This window comes from Panthera uncia, chromosome D1, assembly GCF_023721935.1.
Source record: "Panthera uncia isolate 11264 chromosome D1, Puncia_PCG_1.0, whole genome shotgun sequence".
NCBI classification, from domain to species: Eukaryota; Metazoa; Chordata; class Mammalia; order Carnivora; family Felidae; genus Panthera; species Panthera uncia.
In genome coordinates, this window is record NC_064808.1 from 1287980 (window position 1) to 1310486 (window position 22507).

The 22507-nt window shown below is 59.5% G+C and overlaps 1 protein-coding gene across 7 annotated transcripts in view; it reads right to left on the reverse strand.

Moving 5' to 3' along the window:
* Nucleotides 1-1621: 1621 nt before the first annotated feature.
* NAP1L4 (nucleosome assembly protein 1 like 4) overlaps nt 1622-22507 on the reverse strand; it is a 52826-nt gene continuing 31940 nt past the window's right edge. For 6 of the 7 annotated variants that reach the window (XM_049615452.1, XM_049615474.1, XM_049615507.1 and 3 more), the window contains 10 exons: nt 22417-22503; nt 20939-21070; nt 20146-20217; nt 15592-15731; nt 14234-14379; nt 12447-12469; nt 12072-12191; nt 9564-9593; nt 9113-9169; nt 2755-7375 (listed from right to left, as the gene is read on the reverse strand). In XM_049615452.1, the coding sequence (XP_049471409.1) occupies nt 7334-7375; nt 9113-9169; nt 9564-9593; nt 12072-12191; nt 12447-12469; nt 14234-14379; nt 15592-15731; nt 20146-20217; nt 20939-21070; nt 22417-22503 (849 nt within the window). In that variant the 3' untranslated portion in view covers nt 2755-7333. Of the gene's footprint in view, nt 2734-2754; nt 7376-9112; nt 9170-9563; nt 9594-12071; nt 12192-12446; nt 12470-14233; nt 14380-15591; nt 15732-20145; nt 20218-20938; nt 21071-22416; nt 22504-22507 lie in introns of those variants that run through there. The other variant, XM_049615463.1, reaches the window with a different exon arrangement.

The window sequence follows — 22507 nt, forward strand, 5'->3', positions numbered from 1 at the left end:
GCCCGTCCTCCAGGGGTTCTCCCAGCCAGGGGCCCGTCCCCCAGGGGGGCTCCCAGCCAGGGCCCCGACCTCCAGGGGTTCTCCCAGCCGGGTGCCCGTCCTCCAGGGGCTCTCCCAGCCAGGTGCCCGTCCTCCAGGGGCTCTCCCAGCCAGGGGCCCGTCCCCCAGGGGCACTCCCAGCCGGGGGCCCCGACCTCCAGGGGTGCTCCCAGCCAGGGGGCCTGTCTCTGGGGGGCGCTCCCAGCCGGGTGCCCATCTTCCAGGGACTCTCCCAGCCGGGGCCCATCCTCCAGGGGCGCTCTCAGCCGGGGGCCCGACCTCCAGGGGTGGCCTGTCCCCCAGGGGCGCTCTCAGCCAGGGGCCCGACCTCCAGGGATTCTCCCAGCCGGGGCGCCCGTCCTCCAGGGGTGCTCCCAGCTGGGGCCTGACCTCCAGGGGCTCTCCCAGCCGGGGTCCGTCCCCCAGGGGCGCTCCCAGCCGGGGCCCCGTCCTCCAGGGGTTCTCCCAACCTGGGGCCCGTCCCCCAGGGGCGCTCCCAGCCGGGTGCCCGTCTTCCAGAGGCTCTCCCAGCCAGGGCCCATCCTCCAGGGGCTCTCCCAGCCTGGGCCCGTCCTCCAGGGGTTCTCCCAGCCAGGGGCCCGTCCCCCAGGGGCACTCCCAGCCGGGGGCCCCGTCCTCCGGGGGTTCTCCCAGCTGGGGGCCTGTCCTCCAGGGGTGCTCCCAGCCAGGAGACAGGGAGCTGCATGCGGGTGTCTTCTCTGCAGACTGTCCTCCGGGATGGGGTGTTTAACTGTGTGTCAGCGGGAAGAAGGCAGGCCTGGCGACCCAGGTGGGGCTCACCCGTGGGGCACTCTGCCCGGGGAGTCTGAGCCCCAGCTCGCCTGGGTGCTTCAAGAACCAAGAACACGGCTCTTCCAGCCACTCCCAGTTGTGGCCGCTTTCCCCCTTCCAGCTACTCCCAGGGAGAGGCTAGTCCCCGGCAGACAACGGGTGGACCGGAGGCCGGCTCCTGGGCCGCAGGGAGGAGCAGGCTGCTGTGCTTGCCCTCTCCCGGCCCCGGCTCCTGCTCAAAGAGCAGACAGACACTCCCAGGTCAGGTCCCGAGCAAGAGCCCGTGCAGCAGGTGTCCTGGGGGGGGGGGGGGGGGGGAGAGCGCTCCCTCTCATGAAGGGACGGGGACCCCAGCAGAAAAGCCCCAGTGAGAAGACACAGCAAAGGTGGCCTTCGTGCGGGACCTCTCCCTCCTGGGAACCTCTGCGTCTGGAAGGCACAGCCCCACCAACTCTGGGAAACGGCCTTCTCCTCGGGGAGGGCAGACCCTCTCCCGTGGCAGCAGAGGGCCCACCCGGGGACCCCGAGCCCCCGCTGGCGGTGAAGTGGGTCCGGAGGCCTAACGGGCCAGGTAAACGCAGCCTCCTCCTGAGAACCGGCTGCAAGAGCCCCAAAGACAACACGGGAAAGGCCTGAGGTCCTGGGTCTGCTCACCCCCCACGGCTCTACAGACACAGTCCGTGCGGGCACGCGGCCACGGCCCGGAGCTGCGGGGCGGGAGCAGGTGCCAGCACCCCCGCCCGCTGCTCCCACCAGGTTCTCCCCCAGAGACACACTGCACAGCACTGGATTCGTGTTTCACAACTTTAATAGAATATTCTAACTATTCTGTACAAATTGAAAACACCGTATTCAGTTACAAATGTATTGTAAGTAAGGCTGAGCACTCTACAGGCCTGGTCACAGTGTGGACACGGCATCCCCGGCTGCCAGAGACCGCGGTCACACACTCGGAAACCTCACACGCCAGCCAAGAACGGGTCACTCCGAACCCAGGGCTTTGAAGACAAGATGAGCACAGGGCCGAGAAACAGGGGCTACTGAGGAAGCAAGACCCGACATGCACACACTAGGAGAAGCGGCCCCCCGCCACGGGCGCCCCCCGCGCCCCCGCCAGAGCCGGAGGTCCGTCCGGCAGGAAAACGAGCCTGGCTCGGCCGCTGGCGGGACAGAGCGAGGGTCCCTCTACGCAGGCCTGGCTCACGTGGGAGCCGCCAGCACACCCACCTGGGGAGTCACCGGGCCACCAGGCACACACACGGGTTCAGAGACTGTGAGGACGAGCGACGGCAGGCGCCCCGAGCCCTCACGAGCAGGAAAGAATAAATAAATACGAGGATGGGCCACAAGCACTGGCGCCTCGGGGCTGGGGTGCGCGCACCCCCTACGCCACCCCGAGGGAGACAAAACTGGAGAGGGAACGCTCTAAGAACGGGACTCGACTCTACCAGCCCTCGGGGCACGACGTGAGCACAGGAGACCAAGTGGCGGAAACACGAAGCGTGTGAGTTTCTCCAAGTGAAAGAAGAATCCGGTCCGACTGCGGAGTGGAGTTACTGGTTCTAGATGCCCTGGAACCATGTCCCAGACGCCTGCCCCTGGCGTCGACCGACCTTCCACCGCCCCCTCCTCCCAAAGGCAGGGCCTGGGAAAGTCCACCGAGCTGCACCCAAGGCCGTAGAGGGTGCTGGAAGCAAACCTCCTATTTCTGAAATGCATTTAAGTCGCCACTGTACAGGTTAAGCCAAATAATAAGGATAAAGGAAAAGTTAACGTCAAAATCATGCACTTGAAAACGAGTTAGAGGCGAGGGCTGCCGGTGCGGTCGCGCTGCGGCCGCGACGGGTCCTCGGTGCCGTCGTCTTACTGCTGTTTGCACTCGGAGGGCTGGCTGGGCTCCTTCTGCAACGAGAGAACAACACTTGTAGGGAACCGATCTCATCAACCAGCCGTCTCCAACCAACGACGGAAGGCAAGACTCAACGAGTGTGCTCATTCTTACTGAAAAAATGGTCCCTGCAAACACACTTCTAAAAGAGTAATGACAAAGGGGCACCTGGGGGGCTCAGTCGGTTAAGTAAGCGTCTGACTCTTGATTCAGGCTGAGGTCATGATCCCGGGGTCGTGGGATCGAGCCCCGTGTAGGGCTCTGTGCCTGCTTGGGATCGTCTCTCCGCCCTCCCCTGCTTGCTTGCTCACTGACTCTCAAAATAAAGAAACTTAAAAAATAATTTGAAATAGTGGAGCGCCTGAGTGGGGCTCAGTCGGCTCAGGTCACCATCTCACGGTTCGTGGGTTCAAGCCCCACGTCGGGCTCTGTGCTGACGGCTCGGAGCCTGGAGCCGGCTTCGGATTCTGTGTCTCCCCCTCTCTCTGCCCCTTCCCCATTTGCACTGTCTCTCTCTCTCAGACAGACACTAAAACAGACTTTAAAATTTTTAAACGGTAACAAAAAATAAGTCAGCTTCCCAGAAACAATCTCAGTAGGGCAGCCTTTTTGTTTCAAGCCATGCCCCGAGTCTAATCAGAGGGCTTGCGTTCAGAAGGAGGGCCCGTCAGGGCCGCGGAGACTGAGCACACGTGCAGGAGGGCCCGTGTTCCAGAGCTGCCAGGCGGCCTCGAAGCTTCGTGGCGGCCCCCTAAACGCCGCCTGCGTGAAGGAACAGCAGACCCCCCCTTTCTGCTCCCGCCGCCCCTGAGACAGGCTCAACACCGGAGACAGACGGGGGCCACCCACCCAGTGGGGGCCAGAGGCGGCCGAGCAGCCACACCTGACGCCGGGAGGCCCCTGCGACGCCTGCACGCACCGCCCCCGCCCCCATGTCCCTCCCCGAGTGGGAACCCTACCCTTCCAGAAAAGGTGTCAGGGAGAGAGGGGGTCTCCGCAGCACAGAAGAGCACATTCACCTCGATACAATCTGTCTCCCACCTTTACGAGCACATTTAGCAAATCCATGCGTTTTGTGCAAAGGCCACCAACAGCCCGACTCACACGACGAGGTCACTGACCGTCCTCAGCATATAATCGTACGTCAGTCGCCTAGAATTCTTGCTGCCGAGGCGACACATCACTCGGAACACGATCTGGCAAGCCTAGGGAGGCTAAAACCCCCGCACTACGTGGTCCAGAAGAAACTTCTGCTTAAACAGAACTGGCAGCTGCTACGGTGGAAGCTCCAGCTCATTCTCCAGAAAATCACGCTGAAGACAGGAAAAGAATCAAACGCAGAGTCCGCAGAAACATGAAACGACATCTGGGACCCTGTGAAAGCGGATGGAGAGGGCACGGGGACGAGGCCGGGCCCCAGCTCTCTGTCCAGCACCCCCAGCAGCGGGGCCGCTCTGGGAGGGGGTCCTGGCCCTGGCACCCGCCCGGCACCCGCTCATCTAAAATACCGCTGAAAAGGCCGGGCACCAAAACAAAACACACGTGACCAGAAATCCAGGCTAGAAAAGATCAAAGTCCCACCCCACACACCCGGAGGTGACCCACCCAGGCAGCCGAGGCGGCCCCGGGCCGGGCCGCTGGTTCTCCGTCGGTGCGGCGATGGCAGGAGGGGGGGAGCCGCAGGCAGCTGTCCGTGCGCGAGGGGAGGGCGTGTGTCTCCACAATCGTATTTGCGACAAGGAAGTGGGTTAGAGGAGATGGGGCAAAGGAGGTGGTCGCGTAGGGGGAGAAGGCGGGAACAGGGGAGGGCGGCACAGGACAGGAGGGACTTCTCTACCTTTCCGCACACGAAGGGTTCCACATATACAGTGTTTTGCAACACTGGGTGGGAAACAATTTACGATGTTAAGTCTGGATGATTTCACACGTATATGTATAGGTTTTCAAGCCTGAGAATGTATCACCTACTCACTCAAAACACATTCAGTAGCTTAGGTGATAAAGGCTACTGGAGGCAACAGGGCCTCACAACAACTAAGACCAGGAGAGAAGCTGGCGGCCCCACCTGCGGGAGCAGCATCCACAGGGACACAAGTCCTGGCTGGTAAAGGTGACCCAGAATCCCAGAGCTTCTCATCAACGAGACACCAATGGTTTTCAATCTGTGACACAGGCCAAAACAAAACTGCACTGAGCCCCAGCACCCTCTGCTTCACATCACAGAGTCTGATGACGGCTCAGTCACTCAACGCCACTGATTATCAAAGGAAGGGAGGCAGGGGTTTCAAAGGCACACTCTAATAGCCCAAACCCTGCCTGTCTGGGAACCATTTAAAAGACAAGTTTTCCCAGACGACACGTGCCGGGGAAGGAGTGGAAAAGGGCCACCAAGCACATGGCCGGCACTGCGTCACGGGGGCCCACGGCCCCAGGGCCCAAGAGCTGCCCGACTACGGGGGGAACGGCCGCCTCCCCCCACTCCCCCCGGAGAAGCTGGGACCCCGGCAAGAACCTGATGACATCGCCACAGGACTGCGAAAACTGCCGAAACACGCCGGTGTTACCCGGGGTGGCCACACGCCAGGAGGGTCCCTCTGTCCTAGAGACACAGGCTGCTGGGCTGCGGACGCTCCCAAGTGACTGGCGGGGTGGGAGGAGCGGGGCTTGGGTGGAGCAAGCCTGGCTGCTGGTCCATCAGACGGGTGGGGCGGCGGGAACCAAGCAATCGCGCTGTCATCCGTGCACTCGACCCTTCAAACACGCGGGTCCGAGGCCGCGCGTCTCCCCTAGCTAAAACGTTTCTTTGGCCTCGTCTCTGAGAACAAGCCCACGCGAGGGAGACAGGAAGGCAATGCAGACAGACGCTCAAAGGTGTTTGGTCTAAATGACGGTCAGGATCAGCTGGTCACCTGCGGCGGGAAGTTCAAGTTCCTGCTCACAGGCTCCGCTGTATAAGCGGCCGCTGCTGCTCAGCCTTCCTCTCCTGGGTGTAAGCATCGCCTCCCGTGGCACCTGCCGACCACCACCCCGGACCACCTCCCTGCCCAACCCCGCCAAGTGAGGACGGTGTCCCCGGGGGGAGGGAGCTGATGACTGGAACAGAGCTGCGATGGCGAGGATGACCCTCGCCGTGGGGGACGGGAGTGGGGGGTGGGCGGCCCCCAGGAGACTGCTGCTGGCTCTTACCCGCTCAGAACTCTCCAGCAGCCAGCCACACCGGCACCTGCTACTAACGCTACACCAGACCACAGCTTTGGGCACAAAGATTCTGGCACGAGGCTTAGGTAGCCCTTTATGACCCACCGGTCTGCACCACACCTGATTAGAAAGTAGAAACCATCACTAGAAACACATCGAGAAAAAGCGATGGGCTCGTTCCTACTGCAAGGGGTGTGGCTGGTCGGTCCCAGCACAGCCCAGGCAACGCGGTCTCCACCTCCCAGGGCCCTCACTCACGGTCCTCTTCCTGGAGGGCCGTCCTGTCAAAATGCCACACCAGTCATGCCTTTGCCACTCGGTCAGAGACGAACACTGGGCTTGCAGAGCAGGAGCAAATGTAGTTTCTGACAGTCAGTTTTAGAGGTACACAAAACAGGGGCACCTGGGCGGCTCAGCCGGTTAAGTGTCTGACTCCTGACCTCAGGGTTGTGAGTTCAAGCCCCACGCTGGGCTCCATACTGGATGTGGAGGCTACTTAAAAAAAAAAAACAAAAACAAGGCAACAACAGGTGCTGGCAAGGATGCAGAGAAAGGGGGAACCCTCTTGCACTGCTGGTGGGAATGCAAACTGGTGCAGCCACTCTGGAAAACAGGATGGAGGTTCCTCAAAAAATTAAAAATAGAACTCCCCTCTGACCCGGCAACTGCATTACTAGGTACTTATCCAAGGGATACAGGTGTGCTGTTTCGAAGGGACATGTGTCCCCAATGTTTTATAGCAGCACTATCAACAATAGGCTAAGTACGGAAAGAGCCCAAATGTCCATCGATGGATGAATGGATCAAGAAGATGTGGGACGTGTATGTATGTATATAATGGAGTCTCACTCGGCAATCAAAAAGAATGAAATCTTGCCATCGGCAACTACGTGGATGGAAGTAGACGGTATTACGCTAAGCGAAATTAGTCAGGGAAAGACAAACATCATATGACTTCACTCACATGAGGACTTTAAGAGACAAGACAGATGTACATAGGGGAAGGGAAGCAAAAACAAGATAAAATCAGGGAGGGGGACAGAGCATAAGAGACTCTAAAACATGGAGAACAAACAGAGGGTTACTGGAGGGGGTGTGGGAGGGGGGATGGGCTAAATGGGGGAGGGGCGCCAAGGAATCTACTCCGGAAATCATTGTTGCACCAGATGCTAAGTAACTAGGGTGTAAACTTAAGAGAGAAATTGAATTAAAAACAACTTAAAAACAAAAACCAAAAAGCCGCATACACAACAGACCCCTGCGCAAAAATACTGTTCTTCGGGAAGCCGCACGCTCAGCCTGGTGCACACTGGATGTGCCTGGCCGGCAGCCTCCTCTCTGTCCGCGGAGCGACAGTGAGGCACGACCGTAAGGCACAGGCCAGGAGACTGGGTTAGAAACGAATACAGCTCCACCTTACCTAGAAACGTATGAATGATTAGCAGACAAAAATTGCACCTACGTGGGGAAAAAATTGAAAGGAACCGTCAGCATAAAGGAAAATAAACTGCACAAAATTATACCGACGGAAACAAGAGACTCTCTCATGACACCAACGGCTGCAAAATCTCGAGCTTGAGATGAACCACCCCCACCCATCACACCTGTCCCTTTAGTACCCAAACAGCCCGTGTCCCCGTCTGCCTCCACTTGTGCAGACCCTGACGGGACAAATCCCTCCGCAGGACCAGACTCGGGCCCTTCCGGCTGCCCAGACCCGGCGGTCCCGGGGCCTCACGTTGGCGAGGCTACTCGTTCAGTCACCGCTCTCCTTCCCCTGACCGACACCACAGATGGAGACCCACGGAGCGCGAGCCCTGACCGCCCTCCCCCGTTGTCACGTTACTGGTGAGAGGATGCTCTTCCAGCAAAACAGACGTGGCAGGAGACAGAAGGCTCGGCGAGGAGAGAGGAGAGGACAGACAACAGAAGGAAGCGACGCGACAACGGAGCCCTCACTGCCGGCAACAGGGGAGACCGGAGGCAGCCGGGCCCCGAGTCTGGACGCGGTCTCGGCTCTAGAATCCAAACTGTGGGCGTGTGCGCCAGCGGGAGAGCAGGGAGGAGCAGGCGGCCCGGTGGGGGCCACCCGAGGCGGGGCCCCGGTGTCGCGGAGGCGAGCGAGGGCGCGGCAGTCCTGCCGAGGTGCGCGGGCCGGCTTTGCAAAGATGCCCCTCTCCGTGAGCTTACGCCCAGAGGAGAATTCACGTGGTACGTTTCTGAAAGTCTGACGCCTCCCTCCCATCCTTCCCTAGAAGGAGCCAGTACGGTAAGCGTGCATTTACGGAAAGACTTGCTGTTAAAAAACAAAACAAAACAAAACAAAACAAAACCACTTACAGAGCTGGGTTATTACGCCGATAGTTTACGCACGTCCCACTCGGGGCAAAACGGGGGACGGACGGACAAACAGTGTCTAGCTACACCGAGATCCAGTTAGCACACGCAGGGGACGTCAGGGCTCTGCTGGCCCACCGCGGATTTAACTCTAAGCTGCGGCGCGTTACCGATCTCGCGCTCGCAGACACGACGTGCAGCTTCGGGACCGCGTTAAAGCGGTTTTGGATTCAGAGGCTGTGGCAAGCGGCCAGGTGCCTTCATTTAAGCTGACCTGAGACCAGAAGCCAAGACTCACCTCTACAGATAAACTTAATGGAGTTGCCCGTTCTCCTCAGCTGGTTTTTTGTTTGTTTAACTAAAGCTTCCTAGTTTATGTGCAATCGTTGGAGATATTTACACGCAGCTTCCGAGTAATCTCAGCCCAAATACAGTCACAAGATTATGTCTACGACTTCATTACTCTATTCGTTAAAAGAAGTAATAACAATCCCCCAAAGTCCCTCCTTTCAAAGTCCCTCTTTTCCAAAAATAAACACACAGAAGTTTACCGCGTCGCCATTTAGTCATTACCTTAGAAGAATTAAAGATCTGGAAAATAAGGCTGCCCTCCTGCCTAGTTAAGAAAACAAATGACAGCTCAGGAAGGAGCTGGAAAAGCACTGGCTGGATATCTACACCTCACACTAAATGACACCTGAGGTGTCTGAATAGCCCCTGTTCGAGAACTTTCTGCTCTGCTCTCAGGACTGACCGACGGGAGGACACACGGGCCCCGCACCCGCACCGCCTCCTTGTGGGGGGCCGTCTGAGCACACGGCGCGGGGCTCGCAGGTGCGCGCGGCCCCGACAACTGACCTTGGGGTTAGCTTCGGCATCGTCCTCATCTTCTCCCTCCTCGTCACCTTCCAGTTCCTGCACGAGAGAGTGGGAAGGAGCTGAGCGGACGGGATTTAAACCCTGGGGGCTTCGCTTGCCCCAAACCAGCTAAACGCTCCCTGGATTGAGAGGGAATCAACGATCACTGTCCGGGACTGATTATGTCACCCCCTCCGGACACAATGGCTTCTGGGTACTTCATCCCCTCGCAGATAATGGGCATCAACACACCGCTGAAAACGCAGGGTCAGCCACCGGACCCGGGGGCGGCGCTGGCCGCCCCCCTGGTTTTAACAGGGTGCAGCCCCCGGAGGCAGCTCCGCACAAGTTGGGTGTAACTGGTCTTGTGCTTCCGCGACCTCGCGCACTCGAGCAGGGGCAGCCCGGCGCGGCCGCAGGGAAGGGACGCTCCACGCGGGCCAAGTCTTACCTCCTCTTCTCCTTCCTCACCCTCTTCAAACTGAAAAAAGACAACAGAGACAAGTTTTTAAGTCTCTGGAGCGCAAGGGCGCCCCGACCCAGACACAGTCCCCCCGTCAAGTGCCCCTACTGGTCAGGCCCAAGGAAAGAGGTCGGTCGGCAGCACCCGTTCCAGGCCCAGTTCTCAAGGGGAGGGTCTGCCGCTGGGCATCTTGGCCTTGGAACGGGGACTAGGCTGCGGCCAGCGCTGCGGGGCCTCGTGTTCACAAGCCCCACTGCGGTCACAGGACTCCGGGTAGCTGAAAAGCACTGAAAACAAGGCCTAAGGATGGGGGGGGGGGGGGGGGGGGGGGGCTGGTCAGCATGAGAACATACTGGTTCACCTGGGAAACTGGCTGACCTAAGCAAGCCGGCAGAGGGCGTTTACTACAAAGATGCATGAATTTCCACGGCATTTTATGTCTCATACAGGGGTAAACGTTTATGTGTTAGAAGTATGATAAAACCTTGGTGCTTAACCTTTAAAAGAAGTCAGAACTGAGGCGTGCAGAAGAGACCCCCAACACTGTAGCTGGCTGGTCTTGAATGAATTTCTCCCAGGTCCAAAGACGTCACGGGTCAGGCTCTCATTCAAGCTCCAAACATCAGACTCCGATCAAAACCAAACCCAAAACAAACCTTATCGCTACTGCCTGCACGGCACAAGGGACCCATTTAAGCAGGCTTTTTCCTCGTTGGGAGTCCACACACGTCCCCTCAGTGACAGCTCACACAGAACTCCGGAGAGCGGGGGGCCGGGGGGCCCAGGGCGCGCGCCCTCCCGCGCCGGCAGGTGTCTGAACACACCCCAGGGCCCTTTCCCCCTTGTGCCCCGACCAGCCTGTGGCAGAGGAAGACCCTGGCTTGGAGTCTGGCAGCTAACTGCGTTTCAGCGCAGCCTCCGACTGGAACCGGCCTCCGACGGGCCCAAGCGCGGCTTTCCTGAGGTTCTCAGCAGATCGCCTCGCTGTGGACCCGGAGGGGCCTGGGGGTCCTGCTGCAAGCACGCCTGACACTCACGCAGAGCGGCGGCCCCCGGGTCGGGGTGGGGGTGCGGAGCCCGCGGGGCAAGCGAGCTCGGCCGGGAGAGCGTGGGAACCGAGCAGGTCCCCCCGGCACAACGCGCGGGGCCCGGGCGAGGCTGCCAACGCCACGGACGTCTGCAGGTTAACCTGTACCCGACAGGCGCGAAGGAGCGTGCCAACAGGAGCTACTCTCACAGCTCGACGCGTCACCAGACTGCCCACCATTGACTGCACTGTCCCGGGCGGACACCGCAGCAGAGGCTGCCGCGTGGCTGCCGAGGGGTCAGGACCCCGGTCTGAGCAGTCAGGGTGCGGCTCCCCTCTGCAGCTCGGCGCCGCGCCTGCACGCGGGGCGTCGTGCGCGAGCGCGTCCACGCGGAAGGCAAGCCGTGCCGTCCGCTGTGCCTGCCCCTTAAATAAACACGTGCGGGCGCTGCCCCCTCAAGTTTTAAAACTCATGGGTGTGTGATCAACGAAGTCCGGGAACCCCCGGTCTGGAGACGAGCTTTCTGGGGCGCATAGTCACGAGAGTCTTGGGCCACACTAAATAAAGCCAGACATCCGGTTCCTCGGTTGCCAACGACCTCAGTTACGATCTTTACGCGTCCCATCAGGCGGTCCTACTGCATCGGACAGTGTGGGCAGGGGAGCACAGAAAGTTCTACCGGACGGGCCGGTCCACCACCCGTGGCATCAATTTCAGCCGTGCCGCTTACACAGCTGACACGACACGACCCCACCCCACGGCCGCCTCCTGCCCCAGCCCGGGATGCAAGTTAGCTCATCTCAGATGGTCTCTGACTCTACAGCTGACCCCCCCCCACCACGGCCGTGAGCCCCAGAAAGAAACGGTGGGAAGCACGCCTGCACTGCCCCTGGGCACCAAGCACCCGGAATCTGCCTAGCTCCCGCTGCCCCGTCTAAGGCCTCGGCAGACCCCTCAGAAAAGAAACCTGGAACCGTCTGGAACACCCAAGAGCCCTAAAACCAAGAGAGTAAACATCATCTAAAACACGTGCAGCAGCATGCTACAAAACTGTATTTCCATAAATCAAGCAGACCCAGTGACCCGGGCCTCAGATGTGATGGGGAGAACTGTCTCCGGTGACCACAGGACAGCTCGCTAGACTGTGCTCAAGCAGAGAGAGCAGCCCGGCCACCCTTCTATGCAGCACGGGCCTCCAGTCTTTGGGGCTGGTACGCCACGGGCTAGCAGGGGTCAGCTCGGTGGATGACCGTCTGCTGTGCCAGACCTCCTTGAGTGACAGTTTCCTCCCGTTTCAAAGTTACCCAAGGCTTAAAGTCAGTAAGCAGGACACGGCAAGCACCCGGGGCCTTCCGAGGACAGGCTGGCACTCCGCTCTGAGGCCCCCCAGAGTCCCGCTCCACCCCTGCCCTCTGCCCCGCCACCAGGCGACCCCCAGCTGCCCCTCAGGGCACCCCTGCCCACGTACGTTGTCGTCATCCTCTATGGCCTCGCCCGTGAAGTAGAGCACGGCCCGCGGGACTATCCGCTCGCGAAAGAAATGTCCGATTTCAAAGTCGGAGGCTAACGTGAATTCCGAGTCTTCATCCTGACGGGGGAAAACGTCAACACGACTCGTTTCCATGAGACGAGCGCCACGCCCTCCCACCCACACTGTGCCCGCGCTCCGGGCGGCCTGGCAGGCAGGGGCACGGGGACACGTGCTCCAGACCTGCCTCATGGTGCAGTGGACAGAAATGACAGAAACGCCCCCCGGGTCTAAGGGAGGAGGAAGCAGGACTAAAGGGAAGGCAGGCAAAGACTCTGGACACAAAGGAGACTCTGAGGACGACGCAAATCTTACCAGTGATTCTCCATCCCCGGATGCTAGAAAACAAAGACAAAACACATCGACGTTACAGGGACAGCCAGGGCCTGGGTAAAGCCCCCTCGGGCAGCCCGGCGGACAGGTCGAGTGCCTCAGCGCACAGCCCGGCCCTGCGCCTCTCTGCCCGCCGCCCGCACCGCCCGCAGACCTGTGCAGAGGGCCAAGGGGGAAGGCATGCCCAGCAGGTTAGGGTTGACAGGTGGAAAGGCCCACCGAGTGGCGGCACACTGGCCGTTCTGTGCCTTTATGCCATAAGCGGAGCTCGCACCCGTGCCCCGCAAGCCCGCGCAGGACCCCGCCGAGAAGGGGGACGGCAGAGCCGTGTCACCAAAGCAGCGCCCCTCGGCTGGGTCCGCGGGACGTCCTTCCTGCCAAACGAACAGATTCCCTGCGGGCAGCAAAGCACCGCACGCCTCGCCAACGTGCCGCTCGGCACACACACAGCCGCCCAGCTCGTGGTGCCTAACCAGAGCCGGGCCCAGGACCGAGCGTGACAGGAAGGACAGGGACCGAAAAGTCAACAAAGCCCAGGGACGCTCAGACCCCCGACTTCAGAAGTGCTCGTTCCAGGCCGGGTCTCGTCAGGAGGCGAAGGCTTACCGCGGGGTGGGGGCTGGGGCCCGGCGGGCAAAACTCAGCCCTGCGGCCCGCGTCCCCCAGCCTCGGCATGTAAGCCCCCCACCGTGCCCCCCACGGGCTGAGCTTCGGGTCTGGGGACTCTGGCCTGGGGGCCGGGGCTTTGCTCCCTTGACTTTGGGACCTGTTTCTTAGATTTAAGAACAAAAAGGCCATCTTAGATTTCCATCATTTCAAAAAGCATTTTATCGATTTTGGTACTTTTTCTTGAGTATCTGTCACCAACCCACTGTCACCTCATACTCGTTTTTCACAGAGCTCATCACCCGATAAGCTTATCACATTCATCACACGACAAACTTACCCTGTTTCTCTGACTACCTTAACAATAGCCGTTAAGGCAGGTTAAGGGGTGCCTGGGGGGCTCAGCTGTCCGACTTCAGCTCAGGAAATGATCTCATGGTCCGTGAGTTCTAGCCCCACACTGGGCTCTGTGCTGACAGCACGGAGCCTGCCCGAGATCCTCTGTACCCCCCGCCAACCCTTCCCCTGCTCACGCTGTGTCTCAAAAATAAACAAACATTTAACAAATAACTAAATAATACTCGTCGGATGAGTCATTTATCTACCACAAAGTTTCGGTGCACGGTTCAGGGACCCCTGGCCCGTCTGTAGAGTGATACGACCAGGACAGTACAGTTTTAGGGTCCCCGAAGTCACCTGCCCAAATGGAGTCCACTCAATCTCACTTGAACTTTCTTCAATTACTTAAAACCCAGTTTGGAGGCTTCCAGCAAACGCACCGCCTTCCAGAGCGAAGCCGCGTCTACTTCCCAGGGAGCGCGTGCGGGTGGCGGCCACCGTGGACGCCAGGCTCCAAAGGGCTTCTTCTCAAACAAGGAAGCCGAAGCGCGGCATTTACGGCTGTGTCTACCCCCACAGCAGCAGGCACTGGCATCCCGGAGGCTCCAAGACAGACCCAGGGGGAGGGGGGCCGGGCGGTGAAGGCAGCGAGCCAGAGCGCGACGGCCCGCGGCCGAGGGCGAGCAGCCCACGTGCCACCGCGCGCCTGCGCTTCCCGGCGCGTGTGCGCGCGCACACTCACGAGAAACGGTCTTCCGTGTGTCGTTTCCAGGGGCCGCCGGACAGGACCCTGAGGGTAAGTGGCTCCCAGCGCCGCCACTCACCTTTCAGCGGGCTGAAGAAGTTGAAGAACGAGTCGTTGGGGACTTGCTTGGTGATCGTCCTCACCGTGCCTCGGCCCTTATGCTTCTGCTTCTTCTTGATCGTTTTGACGGTGACGTTCTTTCCTTTCTTCCAGTCAATGACACACCTGCAGAGACAGACGCCCGTCACGCACACGTACACCCGCCACGGGGGAGCCCAGCAAAGCAGAGCCACGCGCCTAACCCGGACAAGCCCGTCAAAGGAACCCACCCGTGGGTCCCCGCCCGCCCAGGCGCATCCCAAGGTCAGCGACAGCAGAACGGCCAAAGGGGCGGTCTGCCGCCATCCGGGTTGGGAGCACTGCCTTAAGCGTCACGTGACGCATTTCCCCCGAGACCTTCTGTACTTCTTCCGTGGCCGAGCCCGGTCAGCGCGGGGCTAGGGTGCCCACACGATGCTCACAGGTTGTCACCGGCTGTCTCTTGGCCCTAGAGCACAGCTGGACCAACTCACCCACCCAAATTCCCGAGGCAGCTCAGCAAGCAGACCAAGCTGCCGGAAGGCGGCAGGCGACCCCTGGCAGCATTCGCGACCGGGGCACGGCACGCCGGCCGCCGGCTGCCACGGGGGCCCTGCCGGGGGGGGTGAGCCCGGCCGGCTTTCTAATCTTCCCATCGCTGTGGCTCAACAGGCAGCCCCTGGCAGCACGTGACTAGCGTCTGCTCAGGACACTGTTTCCACGACGACAGCCTGGGCCTGGGAAATGATCCGACAGAGTCACCATGGCCATTGGAGCCCGGCAGGGTCTTGACGAGGCGCAGAACCGTCACACGGGGAGACGGCAGCACCTGGCTCCGGTGAGTAAGGCTCATGGTTTGGACTCAAAGATAGAACAGACCACGAGGAATGAACTCCAACCCACACCGTCTCCCTGGCGGTCTCGCCTGAAATCACCGAGGCGCTGGGTCACGAGTCAAACAACAATTAAACTGCCCCATCACTTCTCGAGGAAGCAACGGACCAACGCTGCCCTGCACAGACTCGTCCATTCGCTCAACAAATATTGGCCGAGGGTGACTTATCAGTTCAGCGAGGACAGCTTCGTGTCAGGGGACTACAGCAGCCACTGCCTCCTCCAATGAGGAAACCCGGCCACTTACCCTACACGCTGGCACGTGTGACCTCGTGAATGACACATTTCCCAGCACAGGCCATCATCGCCCCAAACAGAAAGACTATTTAACTTAAATCTCTCTGTCTACTGGGCTTTTAAGGAGATTACAGACTTTCTGCTTTGTTCCTAATTTCTCTTCCGCGTGGAGCTCTGCAGTCACCTGCTTCTGTCTCACAAAACGAAGCCGGAGCGGCGTCTCCTTACCCGTCACAGTCGACTATTTCCGGGCCTTCAAAGGAGAAAGGATCGGCCTTGTCTGGCTCTGACTTCATCTTATATGTTTTTGTCAGGACTGGGTTGGTAAAGTAGTCGTTGGGTTCAAAGTGGAACTCTAAGACAAAAGACTGAAGACAGAAACTCCGGGTGAGCACGGCTGAAAACACAAGCAACCGGTGACAGACCTCGTGAGCCGCGCGGCGCGTCCTGGAAACCAGCTCCCCCGAGCGCGCCGCCCCAGACGGAAGCCACCACCGAACAGCTCGACAGCGACGGCCACGTGGCAAGAAAAACTGTTCCAAAAAACACCGGGACAGAGTCCAGACACAAACGACAGGTGGGGGGCCGCCTGCCGCACTCCAGCCCCAGGAGAGCGCACGTGGCCCCCGAGGCCCCCTCCCCGGCGGGGTCCACGCTCTCCTGAGGGATCCCAGCTTCTGTCTGCTGCCCCTGGCCCACCCTGCCAAGGTGGGGGCGTGGATGGGGAAAGCAGGCGGCCGCGGCCCAGCCCCCCTCTCCCTGCCGTGCAAAGGGGCCAGGCCCCGTGGGGTGCGGGAGCACTGACGGGGCCCCCTCAAGCCGCACAAAGGACAACTGCATCCTCTGTTCACAAAGCCCTCTAGAACCGGAGAGGAAAAACGGACACAAGGTGTGTACGAAGGAGCAGTCAGGTCACAGATAAAGTCAAGCGGCCAGGAAGAAAGATTCTAGTTTTCCAGTCTGTACGGATAACGTCATACTCGCAAAGCGTGTTGGGAAAGCAGGTGCCCTCCGTACTGTGAACAATTTTACAAGGGACCATCTGGCACAATCCAAAAATTAGTGAAAGTAAAATAAATCTAAGGAATTTATATTCCATGTAAAAAAGACACCCGGATGGATGTGCCAATATGTGCAAAGACACTCACCTCAGCCCCATCTTCAGGAAAAAAAGATGATCTTGGTTAAGTAAGTTACAGACACAATTTACAAGACTGACTCCGAGTTCAGACAGCCTGGGTTCACAACGCTCTGCCTCTAAGTGCGGTGCGATTTTGGGAAGTTACTCAGTGTCTCTGTGCTTTTGTTTCCTCATCTATCTGTAAAATGGAAGTAACAATCCTCTCTCTCTCTCCGAGTTCATATAAGTTCATAGGCAACGCCTGCTAAATGTTACCTATTTCAATCTTCTTAATAATGGCATAATTACTAACTGGGAAAAAAAACAGATTAAAAAGACTAAGACTGAGAGCTCCTGGCTGCTGGAGCATGAGACTCTTAATCTCAGGGCTGAGTCTGAGGCCCATGATGGGTGTGGAGATTAAAAAAAAAAAAAAAAAAAAAAAAAAAAAGTAAAATCCAGGGGTGCCTGGGGGGGCTCAGTGGTTGAGCGACCGACTTCGGCTCAGGTCATTATCTCGTGGTTCGTGAGTTCGAGCCCCACGTCGGGCTCTGTGCTGACGGCTCAGAGCCTGGAACCTACTTCGGATTCTGTGTCTCCCTCTCTCTCTGCCCCTCCGCTGCTCATGCTCTGTCGGTCTCTCAATACTCACTAAAAGTTAAAAAAAAAAAAAAAAAGTTAAAAGAAAAAAAAAAGTAAAATCTTAAACACAAACAAAAAAGACTAGGACCAAACCATATCCACTAAGGGAGAAGTGAAAGCCTGACCATCCAGAGCACAAGTCACTGGTCTGGCGGAGTAAAGCGTAGCAAGAACATCAAATGGAATCCCCCCTTCTCCATCTGGCCCAACCCCCAGGGCTAAAAACACCACCCGTCCTGGAAAAAGAGCACCCAGTTCGGAGGCTGCGATCGATCGCTCCAAGTCTGTTGGGGGCGGGGGGCGGCGGCCACAAGCAGGCACGGGTGGCCGGGGACAGGGAGGGCTGGCGAGCGGCACACCGTCACTCCCCACTTTTGCACCGACCACGGTATCCCCTTCGTCCTCTGCCATTTCCTTCCCTACCAGCTCTCCAAACCCAGCGTACGATTCCCCGTCCTCAGGTTTTCCTCCCCGCAGGCCGCTGTTCAAGTCCAAAATAACTAACCCACGATGGGGAGGAGTCGGAAAGGGTTCAACGGGAGAAAAGGGCCCAAAGACGAGGCCACGTCTGTCAGTCACACACACACCCCCACAGCCGCGTCAGCCGTAAACACGCAGCAGATGCCTCGTCACACTCACACCCACGTGTAAGAGCGGAGCTCGCGCTCGCCCAGAGAGGGTGCCAGCGCTCCCGCGGGGACGCCCAGGAGCAGCCCGCACCCAGCACGGCCCACGGCAGGGGCTCCCGTCTGCGGAGCCGGCGTGGGGAGCTCCGATCCGCCGCTGCTTGCAGCTACGTCACAACAGGGACACGAGAGCACGGGGACCGCAAAAAAGAACGTGGACCAAGACACGGCCAGCAGAATCGCGAAGCGCGCCTCTGAGCCTTGCCCACGTTCCTCTCCTTTGCCCCGGCAAAACTGCGCTGAGACGCATCCGAACTGAGGAAACCCCCAGGAATGCAAACGAGACCCGGGGCCCCCGTACGCTGACCCGAGCGTAGCCCTTCGGACGGGGCGGCGGCTGCACGGGCCTGGGCACCACCCGATCACCCAGAGGCCCCAGGGACGGTCGTGACCGGGTCCCACCGCTGCGGCGGCGCCCACGCCACACCGTCCGCACACGCGGTCCCCGTCTGCTGCAGCGTAAGCGTGGGGACCCCGGCGGGGAGGGCGGCAGGGCGGTCACGAGGAGAAGCAAACACACTGGCTGCGCTTCATCCTGAGGCTGCACGGCTCTCGCGCCTCTGACTTGAGCGTCTAAATCAGCTCATAACCATCTTTAAAAGACGACCGTGCAAACTGGGTCCACAGCCGAGCTACTTCTGCAAGACGGAGATCTCTGCGCTTCCCCGTATTTCCTAAGTTTTCCACCGACGCAGGGAGCCACGAGGGAAAAAAGACTGGCTCGCGGTCGACCAAGACCAGGGCTCCTGTCTGTCTAGAAACCTCTGCAAGAGACGGAGACAGGCCGAGAAAGAACGCGGACCCGGGAAGTCACCAAACGGGTGTCTAGTAAGAACAAAGAAAAGAAGGAAAAAGGACCGATCCAGAAGAGAAAACTTAATAAATGGAGTCTAGGTGCCCCGGTGACTCAGTCGGTTAAGCGTCTGACTCTTGACTTCAGCTCAGATCATGATCTAACGGTTCATGAGTTCAAGCCTCACATCGGGCTCAGCACTGACTGCAGAGCCTGCTTGGGATTCTCTCTCTCTGCCCCTCCCTTCCTCTCTCTGCAAATAAACAAACATTAAAAAATAAATGGAGTCCAGATGACTCAGAGGTGAGGAACAAGTGTTAGAAAAAAACCGACACAGGATCTGAAAACGGCATGCACGCAACCCCTTGGGAAGGTGGGGGGAGGATCACAGGAATCCAAGCACCGGCCCGTGACCGCCCCACACGGCCCCCAGGGGGCGCTGTGGCCAAGCGCCCCCCACAGGCCAAAGAAAACGCCCCGGGAACCAGGCTGACCCGGTGCAGCAGGAGAGGGGCGCCCCACAGCCTGGGAGCAGGCTTCACCACGGTCCGCACCCTCGACCTGCAGGCGGGAGAGCCAAATGTCACTTCCCAGAGCGAGACGGGCAGGAAAAGTGGAAGAGACAGACGCAGTATGGCCCCGGCCCCTCGCCTCCGACAAGGCACCCGCAGGACCAGGGAGAGAAACCCACTTGGCGACACTGGCCCTCGTCCGTGGCGCGGGGCCAGCGTTCTGTGACCGGGAGGGAGAACAGCCGGGCCCCGGGTCTCAGGCCCCTCCGCACCTTCCCCCAGACCCACGGCCCCAGGCCGCGTCCCAGGGCCCCAAACGGAGAGCCACGAGCCCGTCGGCCGTGTGGCGCTGGAGCTGCTCCGGCACCGGAATGGAGCCCATCGGCCAGAGCCAGGCGAACAGGCCCGAACGTGCCCGTGCCAGGCCCCCCCCCCCACGCAGGGTGGCGGGAGGGCCGGCCTCACGCTCCTCCCACACCGCAGCAAGAGTGCTGCAAAGAGGTGCCTTGTGGCAGTGGGGGGGGGGGGGGGGGGGGGGGGCATTCTTCAGCGTGGTCCCCCTGCAGTGTCCTGCAGGCATTAGCATCTGGGGTTTCTAGGACAGTGCCGCCCGAATCTGAGGACACACCGACCATCCTTTCCACACACGTCCGAGCCTCACAACCCCGGGAGACGCTTAGGAGAAAGACGCCATCACGCCATCTGGCAGGGGAGACAGGGGACAAGCCAGCTCAGAAAGCAGCGCACGGCACGGCAGACACCACGGCCTGCGAGTCCAATCCCGCGTTGGACTCTGGCCACCTGCCACGGGCAGCTGGCAGCCTGAGCGGCCTGTCAGGCTGTGCAGGAGCACTGCTTGGCGAGGCCCAGGGAGGCCACAGGAGAACATCCTAGCTCTTGGCGATCGTCTGGCCCGGGACCACCTCACAAGTGGGGGCCAGGTCTGGATCCCCTGCCCCGGCTCCGAGCCCCTCACCCTCAGCAGCCCGACCCTTTCTGACGCCAAGCAGGAGCTTGGTCAGTACTCACCATAGGCTGCCCGGGGTCTGAAAACTTCACTTTAATATCCTGCAGGTGCTTCAAGATCGGCTCGTCGTACTCCTAATCATAAACAGAGCAGAAAGAACTTTCCAGCAGGCCTTTTCAAAGCAGCCACACGCGTGGTCTTTGAGCCACTGCTGCACACAGCCCCGGGCGCTGGACCCACAGCCCTGTCGGGCTCTGTGCTCGTCAAGCAGGAACTCCCAGGAAGCCACCCAGTCTGTTCACCGACCATGGGTCTCGGCGACAGCAATCAGGGGCAGCCTCTCTCTGGCACGGAGTGCTGGGAACCATCGATGCCAGGGAGGAAGGACAAGGGCCCAACTGCTCTCACACTCCGCCAGCTGCCGCCGCGTACGGGCGTCGACCAAGACTGCTGGTCTGCACGTCTCCGAAGAGAGAACCAGAAGAAACCCCTGGGTCAGCTCACTGACTCTGCCGGCCAACTTCCTGGCCTCCTGGCCTCACAGCTCCGCACTCGTTCACTCACAGTAAGACGGGGAACGGCACTCTGGGCTGAGGCGGCAGGCCACCGCGGAGGGGAGAAGGCTACTCCAGGCCTCGGCTCAGCCCCAGAGCCGCAGGCCTTCACGGCAGCACCGCAGTGGAAGCGGGGGTGGGGGGGGGGGGCGCGTTCCAGCAGCGACGCCCTCCGCCCCCCTCTCCGCTGGTCACCGAAAGGGCCTTTCCGGCCACCACGACCAACCACTAAACGCTCAGATGGTTCACAAGTGAGTAGCTTTCGGACTAAGAGCTCTCTGTGACGTGGACATCTGCTCACCTGGACTAATTCACTCAGCATATCTACGTTTCTGAAGATGGTAAACCAGAACTCTGGGATTCCTTTGGGGTTTGGCTCCTCTGCTGGCGCGACTTCCTTTTCCGCGATGACTACTTTACTTGTCACGTCTCCCTAAAAGAGCAAAGATGCGACAGAGAGCACTTAGCGCAAAGCAACAAAGTCACAAAGAAGTCGATGGCTTGGTGCACAACGGAAGTTTCAGAACCCTGCACAAACTTCTCTCAGAGACTGTTCTTGGAACCCGCGTCTCTAAGACCACCGAGCAGGTCACACTTTTAAACGTTTCCAAGGAACAAAACATTCAAGGCATCCCATCCGGATGCATTTCCATGATACGATTTTACAACATGGCACAGTGCCAGCAAATTCAGGAAAGGCTGTCCAGCACCAGCTCTAGGAGACGTCCGTCTTGGGACAACCACCCACCACCGGAGAGAGACCCCGTCCCCTCGGCAACAAGAAACAGCCAAGCAGCGTCTACCCCAAACGATAAGGAGGTGACTATTAACATGGGGACAGAAACTCCATGCAAACATCAGGGAGGTGACCGGACAGGCTACGTGCAACCGGGGGGGGGGGGGGGGGGGGGGGGGGGGGAGGCTTTTCTAACACCAAAGCCCAGGAGAGGGCGGGCCCAGGAGAGGGCGGGCCCAGGGAGGTCAAGGACAACACCAAACGGAGCCACTGGAAAGTGCAAACGTCTCCTCACGCGGGATTCTCACGTGAAACGCTCGCGAGGGGCTTTTTAAATTTACAGAAGATTTTCCTTGAGCAATAAGGAAGCGATTCACATACTCCTCTGTAGCCATTGCTTCAACCAGGCAGGGTTCTAAGGCTATTGAGACTAGCACGCACTTCAAAACAATTCCCTAAGAATTAACACCGGAGGATAAAAGACACTGGTCTCCCAAACAAAATCAGGCGGAACTTCCGGTCGCACGGAATGGGACCAATCCTGGAAGGCTGTCCACCGACCTAAAGCTCCCGGGCACACTGCCACCGCTCCGCGGGCGCTGCTCGGCCCCGAGCAGGGTGGCACAGACATCCACCACACCCTCCTCACGACCCTGACCTTGCAGTGACCGCTGACGCGGGTGTCCCCTCCTCTCGTGGGACTGTGCCTTTCTCTCGACCGAGGCTCTGCTGATGTCTCGAGTCCTGTCCACCCGACCCCACGTCTCAGTGCACTGCTGTACCGAGTGGCGTCCACGACCGGACCGAGAGGGGAGACGTGTCTGGTTCGCAGTTTTAACCGCTGCCAGCCCTGCTGGCCGCCCAGTGCTCACCGCCACGGAGGGATCCCAACAGCCAACCTAAGAGTGAATTCGCACCTACTGGGAGGAGCTCCTTCCTCGGTGATGTTACACCGAGGACTGAAACCTGTTCCAAGAGGTTGCTTATTTCTAACTGCGCTGAAACAACAGAACACAAGCTGCACTCGTTAAAAAAATACTCACAGCCAGCTTGTCCTCCTCTTCGTTCTCACTGTGCCACTCTGATTCCGCGTCTGTCGGTTCAACATCACCGGTGATGAACTCCCTTCTCTTT